At 36.9% G+C, this 25,280-nt stretch overlaps 2 protein-coding genes across 8 annotated transcripts in view; one reads left to right on the top strand and one right to left on the bottom strand.

Annotated features, from left to right (window-relative positions):
• Window positions 1-13,330, top strand: part of LOC145524386 (RUN domain-containing protein 3B-like) — an 81,649-nt gene extending 68,319 nt beyond the window's left edge. For 2 of the 3 annotated variants that reach the window (XM_081536505.1, XM_081536503.1), the window contains one exon: window positions 1,398-2,606. The gene's annotated coding sequence lies outside the window, so the exon portion shown is untranslated. Of the gene's footprint in view, window positions 1-1,397; window positions 2,607-13,300 lie in introns of those variants that run through there. The other variant, XM_081536504.1, reaches the window with a different exon arrangement.
• On the bottom strand, window positions 1,975-25,098 carry DBF4 (DBF4-CDC7 kinase regulatory subunit). 5 transcript variants are annotated; one of them, XM_081536473.1, is made up of 12 exons: window positions 24,804-25,098; window positions 23,606-23,778; window positions 14,920-15,099; window positions 12,579-12,629; window positions 12,016-12,085; window positions 11,729-11,805; window positions 9,488-9,524; window positions 8,372-8,414; window positions 7,486-7,614; window positions 6,922-7,036; window positions 5,113-5,237; window positions 1,975-3,109 (listed from the first exon to the last, which is right to left on the bottom strand). In XM_081536473.1, the coding sequence occupies exons 1-12, from the start codon at window positions 24,847-24,849 to the stop codon at window positions 2,137-2,139; spliced, it is 2,019 nt and encodes a 672-aa protein (XP_081392599.1). In that variant the 5' UTR covers window positions 24,850-25,098; the 3' UTR covers window positions 1,975-2,136. The 5 variants fall into 5 exon arrangements, with proteins under 5 accessions (XP_081392599.1, XP_081392598.1, XP_081392603.1 ...); XM_081536472.1 differs by having other exon boundaries at window positions 8,372-8,417; XM_081536477.1 differs by lacking the exon at window positions 5,113-5,237.
• Window positions 25,099-25,280: the final 182 nt, after the last annotated feature.

Raw genomic sequence — 25,280 nt, forward strand, 5'->3', positions numbered from 1 at the left:
ATTTCTGCTTCACTGACTATGCCAAAGCCTTTGACTGTGGATCACAATAAACTGTGGAAAATTCTGAAAGAGATGGGAATACCAGACCACCTGACCTGCCTCTTGAGAAATCTGTATGCAGGTCAGGAAGCAGCAGTTAGAACTAGACATGGAACAACAGACTGGTTCCAAAGAGGAAAAGGAGTATGTCAAGGCTGTATATTGTCACCCTGCTTTTTTAACTTATATGCAGAGTACATCATGAGAAACGCTGGGCTGGAGGAAGCACAAGCTGGAATCAAGATTGCCAGGAGAAATATCAGTAACCTCAGATATTCAGATACCACCATTCTTATGGCAGAAAGTGAAGAACTAAAGAGCCTCTTGATGAAAGTGAGAGGAGAGTGCAAAAGTTAGCTTAAAGCTCAACATTCAGAAAACTAAGATCACGGCATCCGGTCCCATCACTTCATGGCAAATAGATAGGGAAACAGTTCAAACAGTGGCTGACTTTGTTTTTCTGGGCTCCAAAATCACTGCAGATGGTGATTGCAGCCATAAAATTAAAAGACGCTTACTCCTTGGAAGGAAAGTTATGGCCAACCTAGACAGCATATTCAAAAGCAGAGACATTACTTTGGCAACAAAGGTCCATCTAGTCAAGGCTATGGTTTTTCCAGTAATCATGTATGGATGTGAAAGTTGGACGGTGAAGAAAGCTGAGCGCCAAAGAATTGATGCTTTTGAACTGTTGTGTTGGAGAAGACTCTTGAGAGTCCCTTGGACTGTAAGATCTAACTAGTCCATCCTAAAGGAGATCAGTCCTGGGTGTTCACTGGAAGGACTGATGTTGAAGCTGAAACTCCAATACTTTGGCCACCTGATGCGAAGAGCTGAGTCATTGGAAAAGACCCTGATGCTGGAAAAGATTGAGGGCAGGAGAAGAAGGGGACGATAGAGGATGAGATGGTTGGATGGCATCACCGACTCAATGGACATGGGTTTGAGTGTACTCAGGAGTTGGTGATGGACAGGGAGGCCTGGCGTACTGTGGTTTCATGGGGTTGCAGTCAGATATGAGTGAGCAACTGTACTGATTTGTCCATTGTTATGTGAGTTCACTACTGAAAATGTCACTGTGAAAACTCTCATACTTAGCAAATAGAATTTTCTATCGTGTTTACCAATTTTTATTAACTGTCTACTGATAAGTGTTGAAATTTTCCTTATATTTGAATTTTCTCTAAAGTATTGAATTGCCTAGTGATCAAAGGCAGTCTTCATGTTTTGAAACTTATCTACAATTCATTGTCAACCCTTTTCTCATTTCTTGATACCAAATTAGGGATTTTTTAAGAACTAGTATTTTCTATAAAATATTTGTGCTAGGTCTTAGTTGTGGCATTTGGGGTCCCTAGTTGCAGCATGTGGGATCTAGTTCCCTGACCAGGGATGGAACCCAGGCCCCCTGCATTGGTGCGTGGAGTCTCAGCCACTGGACCACCAGGAAAGTCCCTCAAATTAGGGATGAAAGAATTAATTTTGGAAGAAAAGTATTTCCAAAGGTAAGAAAAATTATTTCATTTCATAAGCTAGCCTGGTTAGGTTTTTTTCCTCATAGCTTCTAATGAGCTACAAATAACTCCTCAGTGCCAGCACCCCAGTATGGTCCATCAAGTTCACCTTCAAGTGTCAATGTTTCTGGTAACAATGATTTCTAGAACTGAAGACACCACAAAACATTTTTTGTGTTTTGTATGAAAATTAGGTTTTTAAAAGCAATATTAAGAAAATCTATTTTAATAGACAATACGTACAACTAGTATACCTAATTTATAATGCTAAATTTTCATATTCTCAAAATTTCACTTGAAATTAGTTTTCACTGACATAAAGCAAATTCACTACTCATAATTCTTAGAAAACAATTATGAACACAGTATGTCAAGAGTCACAAGTTGATTCCATAATTTTTCTAAAATAGGTATGCAATTCTGGAGAAAAAGGCAAAATCACCTTTATTGTTAATATTTACATTTGGTTCTGTAAACAAAACTGGCAAACCCCCATTCCCCAAACTAAGAATTTTTATACATATTTATAAAAATTTCAAGAATATGATCTTCATTGCTTCTGAAAGGCATTTTTTTAAAAAATCTAAAAGCCAGTAAATGTAGAAGTTGAAGGGGAAGAGAAAAACATTAACAGATTTGAATTTTCCTCTTCCCAAATATCTAAAACATCACATATATTATTATTTTCAGTATAGCTTGTGAAACCCAAAAATTCTGATTTTTCTTCACTAGTCTGAAATAAGTCCAGTAGAGATTGTACTGGTGAGCTACAAATTCTGTTTTCTTCTTGGGTAGTAAGAAATTCAGTTCTTTTCTTATCTAACTCCACATTTGGTTCCAGGTTTTCTTTTTTATTTCTTCTTAATGGTATTTTTACTTTCCGACAGATTTTACCAGAAGGCAAACTGTCCATACTCTTGATGTCACATGTGTTGGGTTCCTCAGGGGGGCTTTGGGATGGAATTGCTGCCCAAATTGTCAGGTGCTCCTGTGAACTGTTTACTGCTAACAGATCAGAATCATGAAATACCGAATAAAGGTCCTTTTCCTTCAGATCCTTTGCTGGAAAAAGCACAGAATCTGACTTTTGTTTTCGTTGAGATGCACTATCATCTGTATTGAAATTAGAAACCTTTATAGATGTCTGTGGCCTACATGGACAGTGATCTATCTTTACTTCTAAGTCACTTTCATTTAAAATTAATTTGTGTTCAGAAACATCAAGAATGCATTCTTGTTTATTTTTACATGGAGGCAGAGGTGTAAAATTTTGTTTTTTGTCATTTTCAGCTGGATTTAACATGGAACATTTATGAGATGTTTTATCAAGTTCTCTCAGTTCACTAGAATGGTGGAGGGTATGTTCTGAAGTAGACACAGACTTTTGTTCAGGTTCCTGAACACGTTCTTTATATAGGAAACCCTGCTCCATCACATGTACGTTTTCCCTGGAGTCTTTCTGAGAATTATGCAGCAATTCCAGCTCTTCTTTAGTTTCAGACCTTTTCACAACATTTGCAATAATAGGAGAAAGGGATCCAACACTGTATTTTATTCTTCAAAGGAAAAAAGAGAAAAAAATTAAAATAATTGCTATCAAAACTCCTTGAGTATCTTTTAAACCTGTTTACGAAACTTATTTAACTTAGAAAACATTACAAAAATATAGAACTCTTAAACTTTAGCCAAATTTGCTTCAGATGTTTTTGAAGTAATGAAACTTTACAGATACAGCTGAAAACTCTAGTGTGCCACTCCTTATCCACATTCTTCCACTTTCTGCCACAGGCAAGCAGTATCTTGAACTTGGTATTTAAAACTGCTTTGACCATATAAATCAAAGAAAGATGATGGTGAAGGGATTTGGTCTGCTCCTAATTTTTTTATTATCTTGAAAAATTTCTTAACTTCTATGCTTTGATTTACTTTGTTTATATTTAAATATAATCAATTCTATATTATAATGAACCAGAAACCTTGTAACATACTTCTAAACATGACAACTTAAGTTCCATACACATATTTGACCTGAAACTCTCTTCTTCATAGAGCCTCTTAATATTCCTGAGATGCTATTTTGTATTGTGTGTGCTCAGTCGCTAAGTCATATCCTCTTTGTGAACCCACGGACTGTAATCTGCCAGGCTCTTCTGTTCATGGGATTTCCTAGGCAAGAATACTGGAGTGGGTTGCCATTTCCTCCTCCAGGGAATGTTCCCAATCCAGGGCTTGAACCCACGTCTCCTGCATTGGCAGGTGGATTCTTTACCACTGAGCCATGTGGTTACAACAGCTCACTAATTATGTTTTATGTTATACATGTCATAGATAATGAAGAGAAATACAGAATTCCAACTGCCCCTTCAAAACCAGAATGGTTTCTTTTCTACTTATTTTCTTGACACTTTCACTTAAGACTCCTCTTGAACAAATGGAGGATATAAAATGTAAAAACACTAGTCCAACACCACTCTCTCCTTTGAAAGTCCAGAGATGTTTAGGTGACTTGCCTGTAGAGATAAAAATTGTGCAGGTAATAAGATAACTGATTAAGGAATAATCAGTTTATGTATAAGTACTAGTGTAGAATTTTGCTGCAGAATGAGTTTTTAGGAAATCCCACATTCTTACCATAGTCTATATATGTTTTAATAGTTGAAGATATGCTTCCTCACCAAATATTCTATTAAATCAGTCATGAGCAATCATTCTGAATATTACAGAATGTTACAGTGTTTAGGAACTGTTCTACCTAGATATAGCTAAAAAGCTTTCTAGTTAGTTTTCAGAAGCTGTAGCTTGGTATCACATTTTGTAGTCTTTATGCCTTTATGACTGGTCTAAAAACAGATACGAGGACTAAACAACCTATTGCATTATTACCAATTCTACGTTATATCCACATGAAAGCATTTTTTAAAATTTTAGATTTATTGGTATAATCTTAATGAGGCTTAGTCTGTCAATGTACAGTTACTGTATATTGAACAGCACTGTATTCACACTTAATATTTATTAAAGGTACTGACACAGCTTTTATCAGCAAGCAGGGCAGAAATATCTAGTGAAAGTATAAAGAAGACTTAACAGAAGTAAAGTGGAAAAATTTCTTATAACTCCTTAAGAATAACAAAAAGTTCTAGTTTTTTGAGTCCAAGGAGATGGTCTAGATGAGGGGCCAAATCTAGCTAGTCTGCCATCTATTTTTTAAATAAAGTTTTATTGCAATAGAACCACACCCATTTACTTACTTACTGTCTGTGGCTGCTTTCATTGTACAGTGGCAAAGCTGAGTAGCTGCAATAGACATCTTGTGGTTCACAAATCCTAAAATATTAACTATATAATTCTTTATATTTTTTGCCAACTCCTCTTTTCGACTATAATGTTAAGAAGAGAGCCTTAAAAGTAATCTAGAGTAAGCACTTTTGGTGGTGGAAGTAATCAGTTCATAACCATATTTATATCCTGAAATTATAATCCTTCTAAGAAGAGAAAACTTTGGATTTCTTTTTAGTTTAATAGTCTGATACTCTTAAAACTTAGGTTGATAAATTACCTTTTCTTTTTAGGCGTGTCCCTTTCGCATTCCACAAAGTCAAAAACTAACTTAGATACAATGTCATCAACAACTTGATAGTGATTACTCTGTGCAAAGTTTCTGTGTTGCTCACTCAGAAGATGCTAAAACAAAAAAGTATATAATAATTATGTTTTAAAAGCAATACATACTTTTTTGTTCAGGTTTTCTAATATTTTCATGCCCTTAAAATTAAGTTTCTAATAACTACTCCAAAGAAATATCCTTTATCAGAACTTAAAATATGTAGAATAAAACTTATCTTCTCAGAAACCACTAAAACTACTTTGGTTTTCAGTCTTCCATTTTTCAATGAGAAGAATCAAGTACTAATGAATTTGTGGTTTCAAGGGAACTGAAAATGAGGGAGTTAGATCAGAAAATGACATAAAGCTGAAGGAAAACAGAAATATTGAGCATTTAGAGTATGCTAATATTTTTGAAAAGACTTCTCTTTACTACATTATTTTATCCTTATGTAATTACCACCAAGTAGTAAGTTAGGTGAGAGTGCCGAGAAGCTCTTCTTCATTTTAAGGGTGGTCAAGAACCAAGTCAACAAGTTCAGTGTATTGAGATAAAACTTAGAGGAATTATTTTTGAGAAAGTTCAGCTTCTGACTAAAAATAATTTTAAACTATTTTCCTCCTTTATTATATAAACTGAACACAAAAATGTGACACAAACTTCTGTTATAAAACAAACTTCAATTTAGAGTCTGAAGACAGAGGTAGTTTATGAATCAGATATTTTCAAGTACTTTTTCTCAACTTTCCCACTATCTTCTACCAAAACCAAGTACCAAAACAGACCTATTACTTTAAAAATTAATATTCAAACAATAACAGCTAATATTTAATAAGCACAGTGCCAGGTATTGTCTAAGTTCACACAGGCAGGAAGCCAGGACTCAAACCTGGGCTAGCCTGGATCCAAAGCTCTTTTGCTCTTTTTTTTTTATCAGTTTACTAACTGTAATTTTTCCCATCTTCTCTTCATCCCACATATATTTTCAACTATTCTCTTTCTGCTATTGCAAAAAAAAGTCTCCACTTTCTTCTCATCCTCCCATTAGTAGATATCTTGCCCATTTTTAAATTGCTAAGGCCTGAAATACTGCACTTCACCCATGGCCCATCATCTCCTCTCTCTCCCAACATCCAATCAATTAGCAAGCCTTCTTGGCCCCACCTTTAAATTATATCCACAATCTCACCATGTCTGATCACTTCTACTATCAATGTTTAGTCCACCAACGTCTGTTCTTTGATCCTATCAGTTTAATTTACCACTTCTGCATTGCTTATTTCAATATTCGCAAGTCTGTCCCCTCAAAGTCACACAGTTCTCTACTCAAATATCACCTTATCAATTAGGATTTCCTTGTCTACTCTAAATAAAGAGCAGCATCTTCATTCCTGCTTTCTTATAGCACTGATCTAATGTTCTCTATATATACCTCACTATTTATCCTATGGTTACCTCTCTTTCCTCTCCTTCCACAGAATGTAATCTTCACGAGGGTCAGGAATTGGTCACTCAGAGCAGTGGTTGGTACACAGTAACCACTCAATAAATATTTGCTGACTGGATAAAAATGCCTTTTCAATATATATTTCCCCACTTGGGGTTCTTAAAATTTAAGATAATTCTATCAAAAAGAAGTATATGCTACTTACTAATTATGAAGCTGCAAACCACAATCAAAAGAATAAGCTAAAATTTATACAGCAAATATTATTCATAGTTTTAGAAACATCAACCCCCTGAATACAAAATCATATTTACAATGTCAAGATCTTCATATTTCTGCAAGCAACATTCACAATATCCCTTTTTTTTCTTCTCTTTTAACTGGAATTGAACTGGAATTCCACCACATTTATCACCATCTGTTTGGATCCTGATAGAAACACATGGTAAAAGATTAACTGCTGAACACAGGGAATACTTAAAAAAAAGTTACAGTCCTAGACTATTAAACAGCATCTGCTATAATCTGCAGAGATTTATATAAACAAATGCTTCTAACCATCTTTCTTTTTAAGAAATTAAGCAAAATGAGAATTTAATGATTATTCAGGAGAATTATCTCATCACTGAAGAGAAACAACATATTTTAATTATTTGCAAATATTTTTTAGCTTCTCCTCTCGAACCCCAATCTAAAGTGTCTAAATGTGACACAATGAAAAAAATTCAGACTTCAAATCTAGCAAAGGGGATTAAAAATATCCAAAGGAGAAACCTTAATAGTGATCACTCACTCACACACACCCCCCCCACAGTATTAAATGAATTATTTAAAGTATTTATTAAAAAGATAAAAAACTGCTTGAAGGTAAAACCAACCTTAGTTTAACTTGAGTTTGCTTTTGGGTGCTAGATGGCTTCTCTACATCAAATGGGCTGGAGGGCTTCTGAATAGAATAGTTTATAAAAGGCATATTGGTCAGCTGAAGATAAAATGGCCTATAAAGCCTAAAAGAGTAAAAAAACAAACACATGAGAATCTTTATGATGAAAGAAAACATGCTTTAAGTCTTATATTTTAAAATCATATAATTCATCTGAAGTCTGAAACAAAAATAGAAATCAGTTAAAATTTACTATCTTTAACTATTTACTATTCTTAAGAACACAATTCAGTTGTATTAAGTATATTCACAATGTTTTCTGATTCTGAACACCTGTTCATATCTAGAGCTTTCTTCATCTTTCAAAACTGAAACTTTGTATCCATATATAACAAAATAAGTAACTATTCATTCTCCCTTCTCCACCATCCCCTGACAAGCACCATTCTATTCTACTTTGTCTCTATCTGACTACACTAGGTGCCTCATTAGGTAGAATCAGCCACAGGTACACCCATGTCCCCTCCCTCCCAGCCCCACCCTTCAGCCTGTCGCAGAGCCCATTTGAGTTCCCTGAGGCATACAGCAAATTCCCATTGGCTATCTGTTTTACATATGGTATTGTAAATTCCTGTTACTCTCTCCATACATCTCCCTTTCTCCTTCCTCTCCTCCCACCATGTCCATAGGTCTGTTCTCTCTGTCTGCTCCATTGCTACCCTAATGCTACTTTTTGAAACTGTGCCACATGCATATTAGTATCATGTAAATCTAACATAAAGGGACCTAAGAGTATTAGTGGAAATAGCTTAATCAGATTTTCTCCTTTAATAAAATATTTTCTCCTTTTAAATCATACAGATTGAAGTCAGGATACTTACTGGCTCATATCTTCCACCTTTAAAAAAGGCTTTTTGAGTCTACCTGCTTGGGAATATATAAAGTATGATATTAGGTACTTACAAATCCAGAATTTTTTTATTTTTTAACAAAACTTCTCGGGCTAAAATAATCCAACTATATATCCATTACCCATTTCATTTCAGTTTGAAATTTTCAGCTTCAGGTAAGGTATCTTATAATTATAAATCCATTTCCAAAATAACAAACGCTCTGTCTATATTCTCAAATTCTTAAACTGAATGGCTCCCCTAAAGGATCTATAAGTAGAATTCAGGAGAATCTTGAGCTGCTGCTGCTGCTGCTAAGTCGCTTCAGTCGTGTCCGACTCTGTGCGACCCCATAGACAGCAGCTCACCAGGCTCCACCATCCCTGGGATTCTCCAGGCAAGAATACTGGAGTGGGTTGCCATTTCCTTCTCCAGTGCATGAAAGGGAAAAGTGAAAGTGAAGTCGCTCAGTCGTGTCCGACTCTTAGCAACCCCATGGACTGTAGCCTACCAGGCTCCTCCGTCCATGGGATTTTCCAGGCAAGAGTACTGGAGTGGGGTGCCATTGCCTTCTCCGAATTTTGAGCTAAAAACAGGTAAATTTGAATTTCATGTTCACTAGTCTCCAACTGAAATTCCACATTCCTCCAATTCTGTACATAACCAAGAGGACCACAGTAGTATTAGCAATGCTTCTAATTTTGATACCAGTTGAAACATTTCCATATCATATTAGTTACTACAAATATTTCAAAGCATCATTTACACTCATCATTTTAAAACCAAATTATAGTAGCAATTATAATCTCTGGTAGAACTTTTTAATGTGTAATAAAAACAAGTATATAACTATTTTATACTGAAAAATATTCTGATAGCTGAATTTCAATATAATTTATTTTCTTAGTAATATAATGAATAAAAAAATGTATAAAAACATTATTCTAACAAAAGCCCATAGGCTTCACCAGGCAGCCATAGGGGAAAAGGCTATGAACCACTGAATAAGTCATTTAAAGAGTTGGTTACATGATTTTTTAGTAGACTTTTTATGTTTGTTCTATTTTCTAGCAAAACATGCACACTTAAGAAAATCAAAATACTTACTTTTTGTTTTCTGAGTGCCAACACCTACTCTTTTCCCCTGGGGGGAGGAATATAGATATATAGTGAAAACACTGGGCTTGAAAGTACAGTGAAAACAGGTACTGCAACTGTTCAATATCCTCAAAATTAAAAAACCATATAGAAAAAGAACTATATATATAAAGGAAGGCTGATTACTATAGTTTCATGAGGGGAAAAAATGAGAAAAAGCTGCTTTTTAAAATCAATTCAACCAAAGAAATGAAAGGAAACAAAGATCATTCAAGAATTAAAGATCTTAACCACTGGTATGGAACTTAGTAACACAAGCTTTTACAGCACACCCAACACATACCTTCCATTTTAGCTATAATTGTTTTTATCTTCACAGAAAGAAATCAATAAAGAAAAAGCATGGTTAACAGAATAATCTAGAAACAGTCATGTTAATTATTTTTATGCCCTTATTCACCAAAACCTTTGTGATAAACTCATCAAAGAATTACTAAAAAATTTATTAGCCTGTTAATTCTAGTCAAGATGGAATATATTCTATATGGTCACTCCCCATATGGAGTGATGACAATAAAAACTGGACAAAATTCAATGAACTACTACTTGAGGACTAAAAGTAAACAGAAGTAGGTGTACTGCAGAAGGAAGTCAAAACTATCTTTAAGGGGATAGGGGATATATTTCCTATTCTCCTACCCTCTTTTCTCTTGCAATGCTTCTTGAAGAATGGACTTCTAGTCCTGAGATTGGCAGCAATAGAAGAGTCAGTGGCTCTAACTCCTATACAAACCTCATCTTTTTGGCTACAAAGAGCCAGGAAAGAGGCTTCTGCTCTCTGAAGAATACAAAGGGAATCCCCATATTATTTCCTCTTTCTTTTTTCCCCCAGTTTTGACATGAGAGTGGGCCCTAGTTATTAAACTGCAGCTGTAAAGGTGCCACAGGCAGCCAAACTTGGAAGCAACCAAGATGTCTTTCAGAAGGTAAATGGGTAAACTGTGGCACATCCAGACAGTGGAATATTCAGCAACAAAAGGAAATGAGCTATTATGTAAGAAAACAATATGGAGGAACTTGAAATGCCTATTACTAAGTGAAGAAGCCAATCTGAAAAGGCTACACACTGTATGATTTCCAACTCTACTGCATTTTGGAAAAGGTAGAACTATGAGAATAAAATGATCAGTCTTGCAAGGAAATATCGTTAATTGGCTACCACAGGATCCTTCCAAAATACCTGTCCAACCAGGTTCCTCTTCTAGTAGTTGTTTCTCAGTAATGTTCCAAACTCTTAAGATCAGGTTGTATTATACTACAGAAAATTTCCCAAACATGCCATCCTACATATGGCTTCATGTCTTTATATACATTCTTCTATAAAATTTATTTAGCATTTAGATTCATTTAATGATTGACTGAAGAAAAACCAGACCACAAAAGAATGCTCTGAGATATGAGAACTATGAGAATGCAAAGGGATGAGAGAAGTTCCAGATGAAAATAAGTTCAAGGAGGAAATGAACAGTAGCTGAGAGAACCAATATGACTGGTTTTTAAAAAGAGCATACCTGAAATGCGAAATTGGTCAGTAGTTTTGTACCTCACAGGTTGAAAAGTGAAAATGTCACATGTCTGGATGATTAAATAGTAGGTAGGGATGTGAGGTCAAGGGAGGTTTTATTGTATTTGTTTTAAAGGACAGAAGAGGCTTGTTTTAAAGGATCATGAAGGCATGACTCTACACAGAGGCTTTGTTGACGAAGCTAGTAAAAAGGGAAGAAACTGAAGGTGCAGAGCATTAGGTCCAACAGACGTGAATGCCCAACACACTTGTTCAACAAATATTTTGAGGTTAGGCCAGACAGTCATACTATATGACAGAAGTTAGAGAACTTGGTAAGTAAGCCTCCTTATTTGTGTTCCTGAAAGGAGTATATTATACACATTAGGAGCGTCTCATGCAATATGTCAGTCACGGTGTTTTCCTTAAGAATGAACAAAAATATCTGTTCTCTTGGCTCCAGTAGCCATCAAAGAAGAAACAACTTTCACTGTATGAGTAAATCCTAAAGTGATATGCAATAATTTATTCAGATAACAGAATCATGCCTATAGTATACATGATTACTCCTAGGATATTCTGGCGGTAATATTTTCCACTTGGCAAAAAAGTTTATAGATACATAACTAAAAACCAAGCTTAATCATTTTCTCTAATTAGTTTAAAAATTAAGGAAAATAACATACCACATCTCTTACAGAAGTGCTTGATTTCTTGAGTAAACACAATTCTTTTTTCCTTTGTTCAATGTAGTATCTAATGTCTTTTTTAAAAGAAAGAAGTATTTAAGATTAGCATTTTTACCTTTGGAGTTAAACACTGCTACTTTCTTAAAATTGTACTAAATTTAGATGAAAAAATTAATGTTACAGGTATTTCTTGCTATTAAAATTCTCACTATCTAAAATTAGGAAGCAAGAGACGGATAGACACTTATAGCAAATACTATCAAAAACAGTAATAAAATCCTTACCATCAATATGAAGAATTTTTACTCCCCACGATAAGGCATTTGATAATATACTGTTTGAAGGAATAAAATCCTGTTTAAAAAAAAAAAAAAGTTTGATAGATTTTCTAGGAAATTACTATTTTAAATGAGCTAAATTAAAAATATTATTTGAAGTTTAATATCACTTATGGTTATTCAGAACAGACCCTACACAGTTACAATAACCATGAGGATATCAGTTTTTCCTTCTGGAATTTCTAAAATCATTCCTGATTAATATACTCTGATATTCTTGACAATTAATGTACCCTGTAGCCTTACAGTTAATAGTTTCAAGAAATTATTTTGTTTTAAATCACAGAATGCCACAAGCCTCAGAAGTGTCCAGTAATACTTTAAAAGGCCATAAGATGGAGGTGTTTCTTCATGAAAAGCAGATTCTGTTCTTTATAAAACGAGACACATGCTGATATTTAGGCTTTTTCTATTAAAAATGAGGAATAGATTTCAGGAACATCTTTATTTTACACTTCAGTTTCTAGTAACAGAATATACACTTGTGAATTTTTAAAATCCCTACTTACATGGTCCTTGATAGCTTTTTCAACTAATAATTTTCCTCTGCTCAAACACACCTATAGAAAGACCAAGAAGAACCAAACATAGTTATACATAGTGCCTCACTGAAAAAAATTTTAAAAAGACAAAAATGAGCAAAGCAAGTAGATAAAATTTAAAAGTGAATTTTAATATAAACATGAGCTTTAAAATACATTTTATTTACACAAGTCTTAATAACCATCAATATAATAAATATATGGTAAAAACTGATCTCCTTAGGGTCTTTGTTTGCAGTAAGATTATTGATGAAAAATTTGTTTCCTCTTTTTTAAGTAGAGCAACCGAACTCAGCTGAATGAGATCCAAGGTCAGTTCTGTAGTAAATGTTATTCAAAATGAAAAATAAAATAGACTGATTTGCAATTCTGCCTGTAATTAAACAGTAAGCTTACATTTTTAATTTCCTGTTTAACTGAAGAGCTAACAATATGAGTAGAACAGATATACTGGTTTTTACACAGTTTCAGTTTTAAGTAAAACAGGAAAATTAGTTGAAATGCTATTAGCAGCAACTAATTTGGAACTAGTCACTGTTGTACAACCTTGTTCCTCAAAAAAAGCATGAACTTAAAGAATGTATGAGGCTTCCTAGGTCTCTTCTTCTTTTTTTCCTTATATATATTTGTCTCCCAAGTGATTTCTCTTATGTAACTCATTTCTCTTACCTGTTCTTCCCTGACTCCAGGTTTCCCTGATTCCCAAATGGCTACATGAGGTAAGGGGATGATATTTAAAATTATTTAACTAATTTCAATTTAAAAATGAGATAAACAGTATTTTTCCAATTATAACCAAATAAATCAATTTAATTTACCCCTTCACTGTATCTTACAACTTACTGGCAACTGAGTGGTAGTAATGTGACTGAAGGCAGGAGGAAAAGGGGACGACGAGGATGAGATGGTTGGATGACATCACCGAGTGGACAGACATGAGTTTGAGCAAGCTCTGGGAGTTGGTGATGGGCAGGGAAGCCTGGAGTGCTGCAGTCCATGGGGTCACAAAGAGTCGGACACGACTGAGCGACTGAACTGAAGTGAAGTGATGTCAGTAAATCTAGACCAGGGGTTGGCAAACTTTTTCTTTAAAGGGCCAGAGAGTACACGTTCATATGGCTCTGCAGGCCATATAGTCTCTGTTGCAACTATCCCACTCTACCTTTATAGCAGTAAAGCAATCAGTCAATACCTATATGAACGGGTATGTCTGTATTCCAATAAAACTTTATTTATGAACAATGAAACTTGAATTTCATATAACTGCCACCTGTCACAAAGTATTCTTTTTGAATGCCCCCACCGCCCCCCACAACCATTTGAAAATGTAAACTCCGTGCTTAGCTCACACGCTGTAAAAAAAACAGGCAGCAGGCTGGATTTGGCCCCTGGGCTACTGTTTACTTACCATGCTCTGAAACAAACAAAAGGTGTCTATTCCTCCTTTAAAAAATGGCCACTGTCATCTTTTAGTTGTAAATTACTCTAAATATAAGTCATCACTAAATACAAGGGCGTATTTTAGGAATCAGAGTATGATTGTGCTCAGTCACTCAGTAATGTCCAACTCGTTGCCACGCCATGTATTGTATGTAGTCCGCCAGGCTCCTCTGTCCATGGAATTTTCCAGGTAAGAATACTGGAGTAGGTTGCCATTTCCTCCTCTAGGGGATCTTCCCAACCCAGGGCTTGAACCTGTGTCTCCTGCATTGGCTGGCAGATTCTTTACCACTGCACCACCTGGGAAGCCCCCTGGAGTAGGACTATACAAGTATTATTATGGAGAAAAAAATAATGCAGAAAAAAAATCACCATTCTATATACAACAGCAGCCTTACTGACAACTGGAAAGCCACATTTAATGTAGATATGCTTAATGTAGATACATTTAATGTAGATATTATTCTACTTAGATCAACTCTGCTGTCAGCCCACTCTTAATTATAACATCCTATAGACTTTCAGGGGCTTTCCCTCATAGCTCAATTGGTAAAGAATCCACCTGCAATGCTATGGACCCTGGTTCGATTCCTGGGTAGGAAAGATCTGATGGAGAAGGGATAGGCTACCCACTCCAGTATTCTTGGGCTTCCCTTGTGCTCAGCTGGTAAAGAGTCTGCCTGCAATGTAGGAGACCTGGGTTTGATCCCTGGGTTGGGAAGATCCCCTGGAGAAGGGAAAGGCTACCCACTCTAGTATTCTGGGCTGGAGAATTCCATGGACGCAAAGAGTTGGACACGACTGAGCAACTTTCACTCACTCATTCACAGCCTTTCAGAGAGTCTCAAAGTATATTTAAGAGACTTACTGTATCTGGAGACTTAAATGAACTTCCATCATGGCTGGGATGAGGTGATGTGGTTTCCGCAGTATTCGCAGATTCTGGACTTGGTATAGGAGAGATTCGTCCCAAGGTTTGTGCAAATTTAGCTTCCTTTTTATTTGAAATAAGATAACTGATATCTTTGCTGAGAAATTCTTCAACTCGCTAAAGGAAAACAAAGTATTTTTAAGGAATTCATATAAACCATTAACTGTTTCATATGCTAGGCACAATAGGAAATGTCAATCTGAAACATTTTCAGTATTTTCTAAATTTCTATACTGTGTTATTCTGAGCCTTGAGTTCTGAGAAAGTACAATGAGAGTTCTAATAACACAAGAATAGCATGTAGTTTATATATCATAATTAGTTCAATGTACATAACCCATGGTACTGGGGAAGAAAACAGAAGAGAAGTCAAGTCACCTACCTGAGGTTACGCCAGTCATAAAGGAACTTGAATAAAGATATTTTTTTCTTAACCTTAATTAGAAAAATTTTTTTAAATTGACGTACAGCTGATTTACAATGTTGTGTGAACACAGGTATTCTGATTCCAGTCGACGCTCTAAAGCAGTACTGTCCAGTAGAATGCATTGTAATGATGGAAGTGTTCTTATCACCATTGTTCAGTATGGTAGCCATTGCCACATGTGCCTATGGAGTACTTGAAATGTAATGTGATTGAGCAAATGAATTTTAACCTGGTTAATTTTAGTTACCTTAAATTTCAGTAGCCAATGTGGCTAATGGCTACAGTAATGGACAGAACAATTCACACTCATAAAGTTCTAATATCTTTCCATAAGACAAACTATTAAAAGGTAGGAAACCTTTACCCTTAAGAGTCTATGACTATTTTGAACAGAATTTCCCTAGTTGGAAAACCACCACCTGAATTTATAAACACATATACCAAAGTCAATGCTGAAAATCACTCCCATTCAAAGGTAGGAAAATTAAGTAGAAAAATACTATTAATCATTGACTATTTGCATAAATGAAGCTAAAAATATTTTAATTTTAATTTCTACAGCATCTCACAACATAAATGAGGATAATAAAAATGAAATAAAGTATGTAATAATGACTTAATTTCATCTAAGCATTACACAGAATTTGTTGCTAAGACCAGCAGCTGCCTTGGTTAAATGCAAATCACTACTTCTTTTTCTGAATAACATTTTCATCACCAGTAAATAAAGTACATTTATTACACTCCAGTACTCTTGCCTGGAAAATCCCATGGACAGAGGAGCCTAGTAGGCTGCAGTCCATGGGGTCGCAAAGAGTCGGACAGGACTAAGCGACTTCACTTTCACTTTTCACTTTCACGCATTGGAGAAGGAAATGGCAACCCACTCCAGTGTTCTTGCCTGGAGAATCCCAGGGACGGCGGAGCCTGGTGGGCTGCTGTCTATGGGGTTGCACAGAGTCGGACACGACTGAAGTGACTTAGCAGCATATATTCCAAGGATTACAAAGTCAAATGCTGCCTACAAGGGTCATGAAGAATGCAAATGAACAATTACATATCAAATAATCTTTTTTAAAAAAATTTTCATAAATATGTGGACCCTAGCACTAACAGAAGTCCCAGTTTTTCAGAGAAGCCCAATCTCCTACGTTTAAAAAAAACAACAAAAAACTGTGATAAAATATGTAACATTTACCATTTAAACCATTTTTGAGTGTACAATCGAGTGGCACTGAGTGCATTCACAAAGTTTTAATAACCATCCCATTATCAATTAAGATCACGGCATCCAGTCCTTCACTTCAAGGCCAATAGATGGGGAAACAATGGAAATAGTGACAGACTTTATTTTTGGGGGCTCCAAAATCACTGCAGATGGTGACTGCAGCCATGAAATTAAAGGACTCTTGCTCCTTGGACGAAAAGCTATGACCAACCTAGACAGCATATTAAAAAGCAGAAACATTACTTTGCCAACAAAGGTCCATCCAGTCAAAGCTATGGTTTTTCCAGTAGTCATCTATGGATGTAAGTTGCTGACTATAAAGAAAGCTGAGTGCCAAAGAATTGATGCTTTTGAACTGTGGTGTTGGAAGGAGATCCAACCAGTCCATCCTAAGGGAAATTAGTCCTGAATATTCATTGGAAGGACTGATGCTGAAGCTGAAACTTTGGCCACCTGATGGGAAGAACTGACTCACTGGAAAAGACCCTGATGCTGGGAAAGATTGAAGGCGGGAGAAGGGGATGACAGAGGATGAGATGGTTGGATGGCATTACTGACTCGATGAACATGAATTTGAGTAAACTCAGGGAGTTGGTGATGGACAGGGAAGCCTGGTATGCTGCAGTCCATGGGGTTGCAAAGAGTTGGTCACACAACTGAGCTACTGAACTGAACTATCCATTTCTAGAACTTGATCATCATTATAAGCTGAAACTGTACCTATTAAACAGTAACTCCCATTTCCCCCTCTCACCAGTCTTTTTATCTCTTTTAATCTCTACTTCCTACTTCTGTGAATCTGACAACTCTGTCATTCTTTAGTCACTAAGTTGTGTCCAACTCTTTTATGACCCCATGGACTGTAGTCCAGCAGACTTCTCTGTCCATGGGATTTCCCAGGCAAGAATACTGGAGTGGGTTGCCATTTCCTTCTCCAAGGGATCTCCCCCACCCAGGGATCAAACCCATATCTCCTGCATTGCAGGTGGATTTACTGCTGAGCCATCAAGGAAGTCTCTTGACAATTCTAGGTAGTTCACGTAAGTGGAATCCTGTAGTTATCTTTTTGGGTCCGATTTATTTCATATAAGTGTTTTCAAGGTTCGCCCATGATGTAGCATGGAACAGAATTCCAATCCTTCTCAAAGTTGAATAATATTCCAACCACAATGGTGTCATCACTCACCTAGAGCCAGACATCCTGGAATGCGAAGTCAAGTGGGCCTTAGGAAGCATCACTACCAACAAAGCTATTGGAGGTGATGGAAATCCAGTTGAGCTATTCCAAATCCTAAAAGATGATGCTGTGAAAGTGCTGTACTCAATATGCCAGCAAATTTGGAAAACTCAGCAGTGGCCACAGGACTGGAAAAGGTCAGTTTTCATTCTAATCCCAAAGAAAGGCAATGCCAAAGAATGTTGAAACTACTGCACAATTGCACTCATCTCACATGCTAGCAAAGTAATGCTCAAAATTCTCCAAGCTAGCCTTCAACAGTACGTGAACGGAGAACTTCCATACGTTCAAGGTGGATTTAGAAAAGGCAGAGGAACCAGAGATCAAAGTGCCAACATTCACTGGATTATCGAAAAAACAAGAGAGTTCCAGAAAAACATCTATTTCTGCTTTATTGACTATGCCAAAGCCTTTGACTGTGTGGATCACAACAAACTGGAAAATTCACCAAGAGATGGGAATACCAGACCACCTGAAGTGCCTCCTGAGAAATCTGTATGCAGGTCAAGAAGCAACAGTTAGAACTGGACATGGAACAACAGACTGGTTCCAAATTGAGAAAGGAGTACGTCAAGGCTGTATATTGTCACCCTGCTTATTTAACTTATATCCAGAGTACATCATGGGAAATGCTAGCCTGGATGAAGCAGAAGCTGGAATCAAGATTGCTGGGAGAAATATCAATAACCTCAGACATGCAGATGACACCACTCTTAAGACAGAAAGCGAAGAACTAAAGAGCCTCTTGTTGAAAGTGAAAGAGTAGAGTGAAAAAATCAGCTTAAAATCCAGCATTCAGAAAACTAAGATCATGGCATCTGGTCCCACCACTTCATGGCCAATAGATGGGAAAACAATGGAAACAGTGACAGACTTTATTTTTTGGGGCTCCAAAATAACTGCAGATGGTGACTGCAGCCGTGATATTAAAAGACGCTTGCTCCTTGGAAGAAAAGCTATGACCTAGACAGCACATTAAAAAGCAGAGACATTACTTTGCCAACAAAGGTCCATCTAGTCAAGGCTATGGTTTTTCCAGTAGTCATATATGGATGTGAGAGGTGGACTACAAAGAAAGCTGAGCACCAAAGAATTGATACTTTTGAACTGTGGTTTGGAGAAGACTCTTGAGAGTCCTTTGGACAGCAAGGAGATGAAACCAGTCCATCGTAAAGGAAATCAGTCTTGAATATTCATTGGAAGGACTGATGCTGAAGTAATATTTTGGCCACCTGATGGGAAGAACTGACTCATTGGAAAAGACCCTGATGCGGGGAAAGACTGAAGGCAGGAGGAGAAGGGGGCGACAGAGGATGAGATGGTTGGATGGCATCACTGAGTTGATGGACATGAGTTTGAGTAAGCTCCAGGAGCTGGTGATGAACAGGGAAGCCAGGCATGCTGCAGTCCATGGGGTCGCAGAGTTGGACACGACTAAGCGACTGAACTGTTACGTATAAACCACATTTATCCATTCATCTGCTTATCTGGGGTTTTTTTCTACCTTTTGGTTACTGTGAGTAATGCTGTTCTGGACATAGGTATATAAATTATCTCTTCAAGATGGTTTCAGTAGTTTTGAGTATATACCCTGAAGTGGAATTGCTTGATCATGATAATTCCTTTATTTTTTTGAGGAAACAACATTATGTTTTCCATAGCAGTTGCACCATTTTACAATCTCACCAACAGTGCACAAGGGTTCCAGTTTCTCTACATCCTCACTGACACCTATGTTGATTGTGGCTGTCCTAATGGATGTGAGGTGGTAACATACTGCTTCTTTTGACTGACATATAGTTAATTTACAATGTTGTGTTAGTGTGTGGTGTACAGCAAAGTGATCTGCTACACATTCATATATATATTCTTTTTCATATTCTTTTCTAGTATAGTATATTACAAAATATTGAATATAGTTCCCTGTGCTATACAGTAGGAACTTGCTGTTTAATTTTAAGTTGGCTTTCTATGTCTGTCTTACTGGGGTCTTGATTTGCATTTCCCTCATAGTGATGTGGCACATCTTTTCTTGTGCTTATTGGCCATTTATATATATCTTCTTTGGAGAAAGGTATACTCAAGTCCTTGGCTCGTTTTTTAACTGGGTTGATTTTTGTTGAGTTGTAGGATTCTTTATAGTTTGGATATTAATCCATCAACAGATATTGCAAACAGAAAAAAATTGCAAAATTTTTCTCTCTCATTATGTGACCTGTCTTTTTTACTCTCTTGATAGTAGTCCTCTGATGCACAAAACCTCATTTTTATTAAGTCGAATTTATCTATTCTTTTCATTTGTTGTCTGTGTTATTGGTATATAGTCAAGGAATCAATGCCAAATCTAATATCATGAAATTTTCCCCAATACTTTCCCCTATGGGTTTTAGCTCTTATGTTTTAGATCTTGATCCATTTTTAATTAAAGGCATCATATAATGTACAGTAAGGGTACAACTTTATTCTTCTGCATGTTGATATTCAGTTTTCCTAGCAGCATTTGTTGAAAAGATTATCCTTTCCCCACTGAATGGTCTTGGCAGCCTTGATGAAAATCAGGTGACTATATGAGAGGATTTCTGGTTTCTCTCTTCTTTGGTCTGTATGTCTGTCATTATCCTAGTACCCATACTTACTTTGGTTTTCCATTTCCTATACCTCTTGTAACTCTTTAGTAGTGAACAAAGTATCTTTCATAGTCTGGTCCCAATGTAACATTGTTTCTTGCCATATCCCCCATCTAAATCCCAAGATCAAGTCATACTCTATTATTAACAGCTGCTCAAACCACACATACATATATTTTATGTATGCTCTTTCTTCTATTTAGTTTGTTCATTCTACCTGGTATATTCCTACTAGGCTTTCAAGATTCAGCTCAAACTTTATCATTGCTATAAATCGTAAAAGGCAGAGTTAACGATTTCCATTTCTGTATTCTAATGGCAATTTCTACATAATTTCTGATAAAGCACTGACAATGCTATACTGTAATTTATTTATTTAGCTGTCTGATGTTCCTATAGGCTGAGAATTCCTAGAGGATTAGACTACATCCGATTTTTGCATCCCTAGCATCTTAAATAGTGCTAGCATATGGGAAACACTGGTGGAATAATTTCTGAGTGAATTTCCATATGCCCAAATCATAATCATTCTTCAAAGCTGAGTTCAAATTGTGTCCTTACAATGGCCTCCAAGGTTCCTTAGTTGGAAATAATCTTTCCCTTTTAACATTCTGTTATATAACAATTAATTATAACAACGCCATCTCTACTTGATTAGAAATTGCAGGTGGACTAGATATCAGATTCATTTTTGAATCTACCAAAATACTTAATACTGTGTCCTGTACCATTAACTTAGTTTTATCAGTCTTTATTCTATTGTTGAATCTAGGTCTTGAAAAGAGTAAACTCAAAATTTATTTTCTGATGACTCAAAGGTTACACTGAACATCAAAAACAAGTAACTTTATCCTCAAGTCCATGATATGGTAAGGTATCTGATCCTATATCTCTTTTCTTTCCCAACTCTCTTATTTTAGCCCACACTGTTTAGACATGGGCCTTCACATGGTTGGTTTTGCAACAGCAGTCTTCCTTTCCACTATTAAAGATATTTTCCCACTATGTCAGACTTTCCTGATGTGCTCTCAGTGGTTTAATTTTCAGAAGTGTACTCTCCAAATATAAAGTCTATTTAGATGTTTTCACTGACTCAATGGACATAAGTCTAAGCAAGCTCCAGGAGTTGGTGATGGACAGGGAAGCCTGTCGCAAAGAATCGGACACGACTGAGTGACTGAACTATATGTTTTCATTAAGATGAGAGAAAAAAATGCATAGACCATTTAAAAACAGACAACACTGTTAGCCTGAGGCAGGATAAATTACAAATGGATAAAGGATTTAAGTAATTATAAAAATTAATAGTAAGCATAATCCTTTCAAGGAATATCTATGTAACAAAATATTTCTTAGAGTTGAATCTTAAAACTTAAGTGTATGGAGGTCAAAGTTCCTTTATAGTTCATATTTGAGATCTTAACAGTCTTTTTCAGTGATAGAAACAGTACTGTACTAGGGACAGAAATCATGACATCAATGAATTATTGGAAAGGTAGTGTTGGGGAGATCAGAATTTGATTAAAAAGTTTTTAAGAGAAATTAAAGAATCAAATTCAGTTCAAAATCCACAGCTCTGGGGAAATACACTTTTCATTTCATTGGCCTACTTCAAACCATTTTAGGATTAAAATTTGATAAAACCAACTCTCAACTATTATCTAATGTATAAGTTAATTCAAAATTTGGTTCTTTCAAGTGTCTCAGCAACTGCTATTGGGATGAGAGCTTCTACACTGCTCTTTTAGCTAGAGCAGTTCCTTTTTCAGTGGCTTTATACAAATTGGACTTCTGAACATGATTTTGTTTGAAGGGCTCCACTGCTAAAAACTCAAATCTAAAATACTGATTCACATCAGCAGGGTTAATGAGTTTTTCCATTGTAGCCATGGATTCTAGAGGAATAGAATGGTGCAACAGCATGTGAATCTGGAAATTAGGCTGATTCTACCCTGAGCCAGTCACTTAACTTCTCTGGACACTTGAGTACTTAATGTTTAAAATGAAAGGATCCTTTATTCAAAGGTGCTAGGTTACAAAACATAACCTTTAGGAATGCAGTCATATGGTTATTATGATAACATGCTACTACTATGACAAGTGTGTGACAATGTTTTAGTTTAAGAAAATAGCAAAACAGTAGAATAGCTTTTCAAAGACAGATTAAGTAAAATATCTGTAAACAATTCCAAAAAACCTCTTACATGTTCCGCAAATTTTTATTCTCATTATGGCAGGATTTACTCATATTATTAAAAAATGCTAACCATGACAAACTCAAAGTACAGCAGAAGTCTCTGAAACAGGAAGAATCAGGAAATTAATAAAATCTTAACCTTGCCAAAATTTATCCAGTATTACCCTTAATCCTAAAAAAATCTTGTAATTTTATCCAAATTTTCTAATACTCAAATGTATAACGTAGGAAAGAAGCACATTTTCCCTATTCATAATCCAAAAGTGGTACCTTAGTGACATTCATTCTGTTTGACTTCAGTCAAAAGAAATTTTAACTCTTTGTGGTTTAAACAGGTTTTCCTTGTTCTGTAAATACCATCTTATTTATATTTAGCTTCCTAATAATCACAATCAAAGAGTTCCTACCATCTGAAGGACATCCCAACATTATAATGAAAAGGCAATCAGCAGTTCCTCCAGGGCAAGGGTGTCTCATTTCTCACACTGTGAACTTTACACCAGACAGAAATCTGAAAGTTCTGTCAGGTTTCTGAAGTTACATGATTTTGCATTAATGATAAACAGATGATAAAAAATTTAAGCTTGGTTAACAGTGAAAGTGTTAGTTGCTCAGTTGTGTCCAATTCTTTGTGACCCTCGACTGTATAGCCCTCCAGGGTCCTCTGGCCATGGGATTCTCCAGGCAAGAATACTGGAGTGGGTAGCCATTTCCTTCTCCAGAGGATCTCCCCTACCCAGGGATCGAACATGGGTCTCCTGCATTGCAGGCAGATTCTTTATCGTTTGAGTCATCAGGGAAGCCCCTGGTGCTATATGGTTATACCTTTTTATCCAAAAGGAAAATTTTAAATGATTAGAAGTTAGAAAGTTTTTCTTTTTGGTCAAAGTGCATGGATGTGACTTACCCCTCCAAGATCCTTAATGTCCTTTTGCAGTTTTTCAGATATGGTGACAGAAGGTAAGTCAATGTAAAATACTTTACCCCAGAGTGGTTTATATTTGGATTTTTCTGGTTTGTTATCAGTTTTCAGAGATTTCACACATGGTCGGTTTTTTTCATTTTTAACTTGGATTCCACCTGTTAAAAAAATTCAGAATTAGATCATGCTTTATGCAGACAGAAAATTTTTACTGTTTAAAAAATAATTTATGTAATAGTCATATCACAGAGGGAAAAATATAATCCTACTAATTCAGCATTAACATTTTAATATATTTCCTCTGTAGTGTCACTTAGGATAATGGCAAAATAGTCTTTAAACAGATACTGTATGTCACAAAACGTTTATTGTTCATAGGAGCTGATCTGCAGGAAATATTCATGCATTTAATCCTGTTTTATGCATTAAGGCATGGAACTATATAAAACCAATTTCAAAGTTTTCATAGGATGTAAACTCCGTGGAGTATTTACTCAACAAATACTTACTGAGCTTCTGGCATTCTGTTGAACACTCAAAATGGTACTGACCTAGTCCGCAAAGGTTCCTGACTGCTCAAGGTTAAGTTTCATGTAGAGTCAGTGTATATTAAAAAAAACTAAATGGTCCACTTGAGGAACCAAATCACCATTCATTTCATTCTTTCCTTTGAAAACAGATCTGAGATACGAACAGCTGCTTAAAAATTAAAAGAACTCAAATCTGTTTATAGTAGGAGACCACGCATACACACTGTACATAAACAGACACACACACTATATATTAAGAAGAAACACTTTAAGACCAAAAATCCACAATTTAATCAGGAAGCGAAAAGCCCCGAAGACATCTGCTTTTAAACCGAGGCTCGATCTGCAGCCTCCAAGGGTCGCAGCATCTGTGAGAGAGCCCCGGCGGGTTCCCGGGCCCGCACATTGTCTTCTCGTTTTATAAGCGACCGTACGACGAGGAATTTGGGGCCGAGGCTGGAGCGGGGAGAGCGCCAGGGGCGGGATCCCTCTGCTCCCCGAACCGTGCCTTCCTTCAGGCCACAGAGCAGGACGCACGTGTCAGGCAGAAAAGCAGCAGAGAGACCCAGGGCGAGAACTCTTTAGAATCAACAATGGAACCAGGAGGGGAGGAAAAGATTAAAGGGACTGAAAACGGAGGAGGGGCTTCCTACCCTGAAAATGTCCTTTGCTGTGGATCTTCATGGCTCTGGAATTCATGGCAGCCGCCTGGCACCTACATGCTGGGTCCGGAGAGGGTGTTGCCCCGGGCCGCCTCGGAAACTCGGCTTCCTCGAGGCCTGTCGACCTGCCGGTCGCCTCTCCCCTTCCGCGGGCCACCACACCCACGCAGTAGAGAAGCCGCGCCTGCCGGCTTGGTTTCCGGGGCCAATTTCGACCCCAGGGCGCGGAGAAGGAAGAGGAAAAGCAAAAACAAGCGGCCAGCGGCGGTTGAAGATTTGAAAACGCGTCACGCGGCCGCGGCGCCGATACGTGCGCTCCGCCCCCTCACGTCGCGCGCCCCGCCTCGCGCTCACCCCCACGTGCCCGCCCCTCGCGCAGCGCGCCCAGTCCCTCAGTGCCCGCCTCCTCGCCCTGCGCGTCCCGCCCCTCGCGCCTGCGCCCGCCCCCGTGGGTGGTGTCTCTGTGCC

This window comes from Giraffa tippelskirchi, chromosome 10 (assembly GCF_054371585.1).
Source record: "Giraffa tippelskirchi isolate mGirTip1 chromosome 10, T2T-mGirTip1v1.2.pri, whole genome shotgun sequence".
Lineage (NCBI taxonomy): Eukaryota > Metazoa > Chordata > Mammalia > Artiodactyla > Giraffidae > Giraffa > Giraffa tippelskirchi.

Coding starts and splice junctions, on each gene's coding strand:
- DBF4 (XM_081536472.1), bottom strand. CDS start 24,849: ATGAATTCCAGAGCCATGAAGATCCACAGCAAAGGACATTTTCAGG. Junction 12,630..14,919: donor CATTTAAGTCTCCAGATACA/GTAAGTCTCTTA, acceptor GTCTTTCTATAG/GTGTGTTTGAGCAGAGGAAA. Junction 5,238..6,921: donor AATATGAAGATCTTGACATT/GTAAATATGATT, acceptor TTTTTGTTTTAG/CATCTTCTGAGTGAGCAACA.